At 41.4% G+C, this 11213-nt stretch overlaps 1 protein-coding gene across 1 annotated transcript in view; it reads left to right on the top strand.

The window, feature by feature from the left end:
* ARG2 (arginase 2) overlaps positions 1–11213 on the top strand; it is a 35135-nt gene that overhangs the window by 23011 nt on the left and 911 nt on the right. Inside the window, exons 3-7 of the mRNA XM_021679731.2 lie at positions 4101–4278; positions 7227–7386; positions 8280–8374; positions 8553–8657; positions 9552–9688. Coding sequence (XP_021535406.1) covers positions 4101–4278; positions 7227–7386; positions 8280–8374; positions 8553–8657; positions 9552–9688 — 675 coding nt within the window. The remainder of the gene's footprint in view (positions 1–4100; positions 4279–7226; positions 7387–8279; positions 8375–8552; positions 8658–9551; positions 9689–11213) is intronic.

The raw sequence follows: 11213 nt of genomic DNA, 5'->3' as shown, positions 1-11213 counted from the left end.
CCCCCCCCCCCCCCCCCCCCCCGGCAACAGTATTTGAGTCTATTTCTGTTTTTGTTTTTTTTTTTTAAGATTCCACATACAAGTGAAATCATATGGTATCTTTCTTATTTCATTCAGCATAATGCCCTTTAGGTCTATCCATGTTGTTGCAAATGGCAAGATTTCATTCTTTTTATGGCTGAGTGTGTGTGTGTGTGTAAATATATATATATAAAATCATTTTCTTTCTCTAATACACACACACACGCTGCTTCCCTATCTTGGTAATTGTAAAAATGCTGCAATGAACATAGGAGTGCATAGATCTCTTTGAATTAGTTAGGAACAGAAATCTTTATGTGCAGAGCTTATCAGGCTTTACAACCCAGAGACTCATGCTGTGATGTATATACCAAAATGCCCATTCATAATTATGGTGAGCAACAGTCCTTCCGACATCCACTGGTAGGAAGCCCTCTTGCTGGTAGGAGGGCAACAGGGAGACTAAATGAATAACCAGAGGGAGGCTGTTTGATGAGTACGTAATGAGAGCAAATGGAGCAGTCTAGAAGATTGCTCCCCGCTAAAGAGAGCGAGCAATCAAGACCCACTGTCTAGGCTGTGAATTAATCTGGTGATCCACTTCAGAGTTACACATTTAATGACCAAAATCCTTTTGTGAAATTTAGTCTCTCTTCCTTGGAGAGCGTTATCTAAGACTGCCAAATTCTCTTGAGGTTCTTTTATAGGCTTTCTGCAGCTTTCTTCTGATAAGTAAATAATAGTGAGCTGAGTACTGTATTCTGTCACACTTATCATATCGGAGTCTACATCCTAGATTCCATGACTGGACTTGCGTGTTCGCCCAAGTTCTGTTACTTATCCACTGGGTTGATTCCTATGTATTTATTGGTCATGTGAAGATTAAATGAGTTAAAGTTGTCTTCAACAATTAGTTAATATTAACATTAATTAGATCATAAACCTTCTCTATTTATACACCTAATATTCTAAAATGCCAGGCATGCCCTGATGTCTTATACCTAGTAAGAACCTAAATGGTTGATGTGGCTTAAGGGGGTACAGAGGTAAATACGGATAGGGAAGTAGAAACTGATAATCAAAATCTGTCCAGCCTAAGACTGTTGCCAATAGCAAGACCCGATATTGACTTAAAATTTAAAGCTTCATTTCTCTTAAATCTAAACTGTCCTCCTGTATTGGGATTTTTTTTTTTTTTTTAAAGATTATTTGACAGCACAAGTATTGGGAGCAGGAGAGGGAGGACAGGCTCTCTGCTGAGCAGGGAGCCTGATGTGGGGCTCGATCCCAGGACTCTGGGATCATGACTTGAGCTGAAGGCAGATGCTTAACTGACTGAACCACCCAGGTGCCCCTGTACTGCGATCTTGTAAAGTTCATATCCCTTATGGCTTTTTATCTTTTTAAAGGATTTTTACAGATGTTTTATTTGGTCATATTTTTTTCTCTTAGATCCCAATGGCTTTGGCCTGTTATCATATTCTTCTCCTACCTTCAATACTTTCTCTTTCAGTTTTCCAGATCGCTGAGCATTTTTAGGATTATATTTTAAAATGCAATGACCGGGACACCTGGGTGGCTCAGTTGGTTAAGAGGCTGCCTTCGGCTCAGGTCATGATCCCAGGGTTCTGGGACCTAGTCTTGCAACGGGCTCCTTGCTTAGCGGGGAGCTTGCTTCTCCTTCTGCTTGCCGTTCCCCTTGCTTGTGTGCTCTCTGACAAATGAAAATCTTCAATAAAATAAAATGCAGTGACCAAAAGATACATAGAGTTCTGCAGCTGTAGCTGCATCTTATTTTTAGGAATAGAATAAGGTTCTCTGTTTTGCTTCTGGTATCCTTTTTAGTGGTGACCCCTTGATCCCTTGGTTGGCCTTATGTTACAAGTCATTGCTTCTCAAATTTTTACATTCTCTCAGTTATTTAGCTTTGAATTGACAATGGGTTAAAGGTAAAGCTCAAGGGGCACCTCGGTTGCGCAGCTGGTTAAGTTGTCCGACCCATGGTTTCAGCTCAGGTTGGGATCTCATAGTTGTGGGATTGTGCCCTGCGTCTGGCTTCATACTCAGTGCAGAGTGTGCTTGGGATTCTCTGCCTCTCAATACACCCTGTGTGTGCGCGTTCTCTCTCAAGTTAAAAATCTTTAAAAAAAAAAAAAAAAAAAAAGTAAAGCTCAAAACTATACAGTTTAAATTCAAGATGGGTCCATGCCGATCTTAATCCAAATCTTTTTTTTTTTTTTTTTAAGATTTTATTTCAGAGAGAAAACATGCTCGAGCATGAGTGGAAGGGGTAGAAGGAGAGGGAGAAGCAGACTCCCTGCTGAGCAGGGAGCCGGATGCAGGGCTCTATCCCAGGACCCTGAGATCATGACCCGAGCAGAAGGCAGACGCTTAACCAACTGAGCCACTGGGGAACCCGTGATCTTAATCCAGATCTTTAACACAAATCTCTGCCAGTATTACTATCCTGTGACCACTTCCCTCCCTTACCCCCCAACATACCCAGACTCGTTGGAGAAGCAGGGCCTTAAGCTACTATCTATGGTAACGTTATGTTCTCTGATAGTTCAGTCTGTTCATGAGAGAGCTGGATTACTTAGGCCTAACCCCAAAAATGGCACCAACCAATTTACTGATATGTAGTTACATGGCAAGAATGGTACTTAGGTAAGAAAGTCAATGTACAGTGACTGGTGGCATAGTTCTTTGGAGTATGTGAAATCTTAAGAGTGAAAATATTACAGCATAATGTCAGAACATATCACTAGTTATTTCAAAAGTTTTTTTTGTTTTTTTAAGAGAAGTCTATGCTTTTATTGACCAAACAGGCTACTTGAGGGGCAGGAGGAGTGGGTGGCCCAGATGGTGGGCCAGCCACATTCATGGGCTTGTTACGTGGAGGAGGACTTGCTCAGGTAGCGGCTGATCATCTTGAGCCTGCGATCCACCTGGGTGAAGGTCTTGCTGCCACAGAGGCCCACCATGCTGCCTGCCATGCTGCCCACCATCTCGGGCTGGACGTTGCTGCCCCGCACACGTGTGTGCACCATCTCTGGCTTCTCTGGGCCGTGCCTCCTGGCTGGCTCTGCAGGTGCTGCGGCCACTAGTGCCGTGTCAGCTACTCGGAGGACGTGGCTGGCAGCTGGTCTAGGCGTGTGCCGCAGGTGACCCTGTGGAAGGTTCGCTGCTGCTGCGTTTCTGCCATCTTGTCAGTTTTTTGGAAAAGATCTGACTTGCTCTTAACAGGGAGGAATCAAGAGGGATTCTTTGGGAAACAAACTGTAGTCAATATACATTTTGGGGGCAGATGGCCTGAATTTGGGTCCTGCTTCTGCCACTTAGCGGCTATGTGATTTGGGGACTTTGTTTCCTTGTCTATAGAATGGTGTTTTAGTTGCCTAACAGATTGTTTAAATAAGAATTTATGTCAAGCGGAGCACTTTGGGTGTCCAACTTTTGGTTCCCGATGGGGTCATGATCTCAGGGTTGAGAGATCAGGCCCCACTCAGTGCGGGGTCTGCTTGAGATTCTCTCCCTCTCCCTTACCCCTCCCCCTGTTCTAACATAAATTAAAGTCTTAAAAAAATTTATATCAAGAAATTAAAACACTGCCTGGGACCTTTGTAAGTAACAAATGTTTGACATTTCTCTTTTAGGATGCTTGAGATCCTCAGATTGGCCTTTTATTAGAAATTTTCATGTTATAAGCTTTATGCATTTTTGCTCTAAATTAACAGTACTACTTAACTTTCTGTAAATCCTGATGGGTCCTCTTGGTATTTTACTTATACTCTAACTCTGGGATATGTGAGGTCTAATTGCTACTAATTTAGTAGCAATTAATTTAATTCACTTTCCAAATCTCAGTTTGTCGGCAAAATAGTGTTCTTAATGGGATCTACCCCCACAGGACTGCTGGGAGGATTACGACCATCCTGCCAGTCACGTGACATTTTGAATTTTACTGTGGCAAAAGGAGTATGACATGCTCTTTGTCACAAGTTCTGATTTGTGGCCCAGACCAGTAAGAGTTGGAATAACATATACAATTAATCTTGTCATCCCCCATTTGCTTCCAGGCTGCCGCCTAAAAGATTTTGGAGATTTGAGTTTTACTCCAGTCCCTAAAGATGATCTCTACAACAACCTGATAGTGAATCCTCGCTCAGTGGGCCTTGCCAACCAGGAACTGGCTGAGGTGGTTAGTAGAGCTGTGTCAAGTGGCTACAGCTGTGTCACAGTGGGAGGAGACCACAGGTAAGCTGGGATACAGGGTTGGTGGGGGTTGGACTGTATGGTGCCTTGGGCTAATCAGTTAGCTTGTCTGCTTCCCCATTAAGAGGACAATACCCTTCAGAATTTTTATGGTATGATGTGCTTAATAGCATTTTAATATCTAAAATCCTGAGCTGCTAGAGGCACCTGTGGTTTTCATTGTAAAACACATTGTATAGTATGAGGTCAAGTTCAGAGGTACACTAAGCAAAGTTTTTAGACACAAGTGTGTTCCTGTTTCATTTTGTGCTTATCTCTTGTAAAGTTTTCTTGAGGAAGAACCATCTTATGACTTTCATTTGGCTATTTGGGAGAATTCGAAGGATCCATCAGTAGTCTGAATTTGTGGGGTTTTTTGTTGTTGTTGTTGTTAAAGCATTTCTGCTAATGTGTTATAGATTTCCCACTTGCCATGTGACTATGTTCTCTACCTTCACAGTGTGGACCCCTAGGTGACTAATAGATCCCTTCTCTTAGTGAGTCAGCATGTACTTTATTGAACACTGCTTGGTGTGTTCTCAAGCAATGCTAGGGATTGTGGAAATCGTGATTAGGACTAGATGAAATACACGGGATGAAAGAAAATATATTGAACTCTACAGAATTTCAGAGAACAAAGAGATCATTCTGGGCCAGAGAAGTCCTATTTGAGCTAAGTAATAAAGGTTTTTGGTAGAAAGAAAAACACTAAAATACTAGGAGTACTGGGCACTTCATATATATTCTCATTTACCCCCTCATAATGCCATGAGGCAGATACAGTTTTACCCATTTTACTGCTAGGAACACTGAGGGACAGAGGTCAGATAACTTACCCAACTTCTAGAACGAGGAAGTAGCAGGGTGGGATTCAAATTCAGTGTGACCTCTGAAGGCAATTAACTTTTCTTTTGAGAGCCAATCTGGTAACTTCCCCTGGTGCACAGAGAACTTTTCTGGTTCCTTAACAGAAGTTGGATCTTTGTTACAATTTTAAGTGCAGGTAGATTTCGTCATTAAGAATAAAATTTTAGGTAGAATAAGAGAGCAGTCCAGGTTCTCTACAGCGATCAAATTAAATCAACCAGAAGGTGGGTCTTCCTCTTAGCCCAGTGCTCTCTCTCATTTTTACTGACTTTCTTCTATTTGGGAGCTGCTTATCAATGTTATTATCATAGTCTTTGGCTTCTCTTTTGTCTATAGCTATCTACTGCAGCCCTGTCACTATTCCCTGTTCAGTGCTAAAACCTAGGCTATCTGAAGATTCTACAAAGGAAGGGATGAGTATATAAACTGAACAGCTATTGAACATTTTAAAGGAAGGAGGCATCTTTAGGTCACCTGCTCCTTTTACACAGTATAAATTATTCCCGTAGATGTCAGACTAACTCTGACTTAAACAAGACAAGATTATTATCCCTTTGTCCTAAATTGACTTGTCCTAAATTACCTGGCTTTCTGGGAAAAACCCCAGTATTCTGGCTTAATCCACTGCTTTTCACACTAGACCATGCTATCCTTCAAAAAGGCCCTATGTGGAGCATGGAGCTTAAAATGCTATCTCATGGGCGCCTGGGTGGCTCAGTTGGTTAAGCGACTGCCTTCGGCTCAGGTCATGATCCTGGAGTCCCTGGATCGAGTCCCGCATCGGGCTCCCTGCTCGGGGCAGGGAGTCTGCTTCTCCCTCTGACCCTCCCAACCCTCCCCCCTCTCATGTGCTCTCTCTCTCAAATAAATAAATAAAATCTTAAAAAAAAAAAAAATGCTATCTCATGCCATACTAAGAAGGATAGCTGCTGTTAGCTCCTAAAGTGTTTAAGTTGCATTTTTTTTTTTTTTAAGAGTTTATTTGACAGACACTGCGAGAAAGGGAACACAAGCAGGGGGAGTGGGAGAGGGAGAAGCAGGCTTCCTGCTGAGTAGGGAGCCTGATGTGGGGCTCAATCCCAGGACCCCGGGATCATAACCTGAGCCAAAGGCAGACACTTAACTGACTGAGCCACCAGGCGCCCCTTAAGTTGCATTTCCCATCTATGTCAAATTCTTCAGTTACTGGGAAGCTGGGCAGCTTTCCAACCATGATTTCATTAGCTATATTCCTACATCTGAGACAGGACAGTTGGCCAATGTACACAGAGTCCAAGGATAAGGAGAGGCAAAAAAATAAACATTGATATTTGAATGCCATGCTAATATATAGAAGGTAACATGCAAATAAACATTTATTCAGTCATTTAAATGAGGTCTTTAGGGCGCCTGGGTGGCTCAGTTGGTTAAGCGACTGCCTTCGGCTCAGGTCATGATCCTGGAGTCCCGGGATCGAGTCCCGCATCGGGCTCCTTGCTCGGGGGGGAGTCTGCTTCTCCCTCTGACCCTCAAATCTTTAAAAAAAAAAAAAATGAGGTCTTTAATTGGGTTCCCGTTACTTTAATGTCTTTGTTATACTTCCTAAAAGGAAATGTCAAAATTGTTACTTTCTAAAAAACTATAATGCAAATTTTTATCCTTAAAAAGTGAGTGAATGATTTTTTGAAAATAATTAGATCTCCCTGGTCTTCCTTACAAAGTATTAAATATTTGTGAGTTGTTACACATAGAACACATCATTTAACTGGATTTCATTCATTGAACAAATACTTGAGGTCCTTTTCTAGGCCAGGGCTAATGGATCAAATTTTAGGGATTTGGGGGCAGCAATGACATCTGTCAAACTAGAAGGGTAACTAGTCAAGTTTTGAATCCTTGGAACCTTCCATTTCTTGCTAACTCACTTAAGGTTAATCTTTGGGTACATTACAGGCCGAGGGACTTTTGGTCATCCAAATCCAGCCTTAGTCTGGGGCCCTGACTTTGCCCTGAGGACAAAGTGTGAGCTGCACTGACTGAAGATATTTGTTATTGGTGAGGTGTGCCAAGCAGAGGGCCTCAATTACTGTGTTTGTTCCTTGTAGCCTGGCAATCGGAACCATTAGCGGCCACGCCCGGCACTGCCCAGACCTTTGTGTGATCTGGGTTGATGCCCATGCTGACATCAATACACCCCTCACCACTTCATCTGGAAATCTCCATGGACAGCCAGTTTCATTTCTCCTCAGAGAACTACAGGACAAGGTCAGGGGGCTGAAATGAAAAGGCTGAATGGCTTGCAGGGGTTATGCTGGGGCTTTCAGGAACTAGTTCAGTAAGATTTCTATGAAGGATGGGCTGATGGTGGTGGTAGGAATGTTTAATATTCCTTCATTTGTTCATCAAACATTATGGGCCAAGCAGTCTACTAATGCTAGGGATAAAAAGAGGACAAGGACATGGTCCCTGCTCTGGGGTGGGGTGGGGGGGGGGGGGGGGGGTGTGTCATAACTTGCAAGAAAGGAAGTGGCAGTGGGTAGTAACTCTAGTGATTGATATACCCACAGAAGGAGGACTTCTTGGTTAGAGGCTCCCAGGCCTGCCTTACTCTCAGACCCATTGGTCTAGAGGAAAGCAAAACCATGATTACCTCTAGGTAATTATTTTCCTAGGCTGTTCAGAAGACATGGGAGTCCACGTTAGGCATAGACTAGAATCTGTATATCCTTCCCCTCAGTGAGGGACCAAGTTAAACCAGGATAGTACAAAAGTTATTCATTAGGCAGAATTTGTGTTTTGGCTGTAGACAACTTAAGATGGCAACAGGGTTGTGTTTCAAGAACCAATGTGTAAATAATTCAGTAATGTACAAAGGGGTGGAAAGAGGCTAATCAGCAGTATTCCTGTTATTTAGGTAAGTTAATGAGAAACTGTGGCCATCTTAGAAATTTTTTAATTCTGAGAAATCTGTTCTTCAGCTGCCTTCTGAATCACTTCCACTTTTGTAAGTTCTCTTTCCCAGATCAAGTGTGTCTTGTGTTAATTAAGCATATCCTGTAGGTAGGAGAAAGCAGACTGCATACATTGGGAAGCACACGGTGATTATCTTGGTGAGACCAAGAATCCTTAATGAATCCTGTCCATTCTTCTTTTGACAGGTACCACAACTCCCAGGATTTTCCTGGATCAAACCTTGTATCTCTTCCCCAAGTATTGTGTATATTGGTCTAAGAGATGTGGACCCTCCTGAACAGTAAGTTGATACACTGGGGTTAAGCATTGGGTCTGTCCAGCCATTTAGGTTCCTTTTGATAGGTTGTTCCTTGCCTTAATCTCTTGTAGGTCACTAACAGGACAAACCCCCACCCCAACATGCATTTGATTAAAAATGTTCTTTAAACTAAGGACTCCTTCCTTTATATCTCACACAGTTTTATTTTAAAGAATTATGATATCCAGTATTTTTCCATGAGAGACATAGATCGACTTGGTATTCAGAAGGTCATGGAACAGACATTTGATCTGCTAATTGGCAAGTAAGTAACTTACGATGTTTACTTCCAAAGGGAAAAGTCCCAAAGGGAATAGGGCAGACTCTCAACGAGCAGCACACTTTAGCCTATCTCAAGGATAGCAGCTTTTCTTTTAAAATAAAAGCAAAATATGTACACATACAAAAAATTCATGTGTCTCATGAATTCCTCTTTAGCTCCATTTTTACTGCCCATCTTTTGAAGATGGGAAGCATTCATTCAACTATTCCCTTCTTCCTAAGCTCACTGTTGCTTCATCTGAAAGTTTTATATTGAGCAAATCTTGGTAATATAGAAAGATGGCAGATAAATGCCAAAAGCTAGTTTTAAGAGCATGTTCTCAGTGCTGAGTCTTTATTTCCAAGTGATTAATGGCATACTACTAGGTAGCAATTACATTTCTTAAGCTGTAAGAAATTTTAGTTATCTAGCATATATGTGTTGTATGCTAGTTTCTACTTTTGGACACCTGTGCTAAACTGGAGTTAGAATTGGGAGATAAGATTACAGACACCAAATCAATTAAGTTCAGCTGCTGTTACATGGAGAAAATAAGAGCAACTATAACCTAGGTCAGTCTAACTTAAGCTAGACTCTGTCAGAGCCCAGTCTCATAGGGAAGTGAAGAATTGTTAATGCAAAAGGCTCTAATGCCTAGGTTATGTCAGAAATATAAATTGGAGTTAGTCTGAGGCACAAAAAACAAATGGCAAAATTATGAGGTGGTGCGTAGGAAGCTAATATGGTAATACATAATAACTTCCAGAATAGGAAACCTGAAAATCTGTATTAGCAAAGTACCAGGACTAACAGCAACAAAATCAAGGAGTTGCAACTGTAGGAAGGATCAATGTCCAAGCACACCCAAATGACTGTTCATATCATCTTCCCCTCAAGAAGACAAAGGCCAATCCATCTGAGTTTTGATATTGATGCATTTGACCCTACCCTGGCTCCAGCCACCGGAACCCCTGTTGTAGGGGGACTGACCTATCGAGAAGGCATGTATATTACTGAGGAAATACACAATACAGGTAAGAAGGGATCAACCTGTAACTCTAAGTAAATATGCTGATGCCTCTTGCAAAAGAGATACTGTTTTTGTTTAAACTTTAAAAACCACATGGTCAGGCTAATAAAGGATAGTCATTTAGAGGCATGTTTGGACCTGGCTCATATCAAAATATGCTAAGGTAGTATTGAATAAAAAATGGTCTACTTAAATACTTATTAAATACAAGAATAACCTGCCAAACCGATGTAGTTCTTTGCATCTGAATTGTCTAAAGGCAGATTCAGATTAAAAGGCAAGGCCAAGTAGCTATAATTTTTAGTATAGCTGACATATTAACAGTGAGTTCTAGAGTTGAGAATATGGAGTTGGAGTTAAACCTTAAAGATATTTCAAAGCTGGACAATATCTTGGTCCTTTTCATAAGGGATAAGCCTTATATTAGAGCTTATTTGATAGGAGTTTTAATATGGGGATACTAAAGATGAATGGTTGACAAAAGATTAGTAAAATGAGTGCTAGATTATTAAGAGTGGCTACAGAGGTTACTGTTCCCACATTCATACTTGTTTGCAGTTTCCATTTCCATCAGACAGCTTCTAGTTCCTGAAGGTTATTTTAAATGACCTTTCCTTGCAAAATTTAAACAACTACCACATGATACTTCAATACCATTTCATGAAATTGGAGTCTAAACAGCAGAGAGAGCCCACAATGAAAGGTCTAGAGCTACAGGAATGCTTAGGTTCATCAGGTCTGACAGTGGTAAGATAGTCTCCTTCTCAGACCCACAATCTTAGATGTTACAGTTGTCTTTTGGTTAGTGGCCAGTGAACCTGTGTGTTCAATCCTCCATTTTGGTTCCCAATGACCCTACTTCGAGCAGAGGTTAGTAACATCTAGTAGTTAGATGGGGAAGTGGTCACACCTTGTCTCTCCCTCCGTTGCTACATTATTCTAGTCCAAAAGACTATGATGACACTTAACTAGCTACATAAAGCACTTTGCTTAAATTAGAGGGTGGCAATAGTCTGGAAAACATGGGTAATTATGTTTTTAATAGCTCCAACACTCTTGATTACTTCTGGGATACACCAAAGACTCAGGTTTAGTTAGTTGAAATGAGACAGATCATCAGACACCCAGATGCTTGCACAGTGGAAATGCTGCAGTAACATGCTTGCACTATGCACTGCTAATAAGGGATAGCACACTAAATAGATATAATGGCATGGAGTATACCATGTATTACACTGTAATATCAATAAGCTGGTAGGTATATACATGTTTCCAGGCTTTATGGCTACCCTAAGTATTCTGATACTTGTATTCTCCAATGCTAGTTTGTTCAGATGACTTGAAGAGGTAGATTACCTTCACCCAGAATAACCAACTAAAAAGTTAAATACCTCAGCTTGTGTGTTGGAGGTGGGGAGTAGAAGGCAGGTCTGGATAGGTTCTTCTGGTCTAATCGTCCCTTCTCAAGCCCTTTAGTAGAAGTTCTTAAACCATCAAGACGGTAAGTCCAAATTAAAGTATGGTCAAGT

This window comes from Neomonachus schauinslandi, chromosome 9, assembly GCF_002201575.2.
Source record: "Neomonachus schauinslandi chromosome 9, ASM220157v2, whole genome shotgun sequence".
NCBI classification, from domain to species: domain Eukaryota; kingdom Metazoa; phylum Chordata; class Mammalia; order Carnivora; family Phocidae; genus Neomonachus; species Neomonachus schauinslandi.
This window is presented reverse-complemented; position numbering and strand designations above follow the sequence as displayed.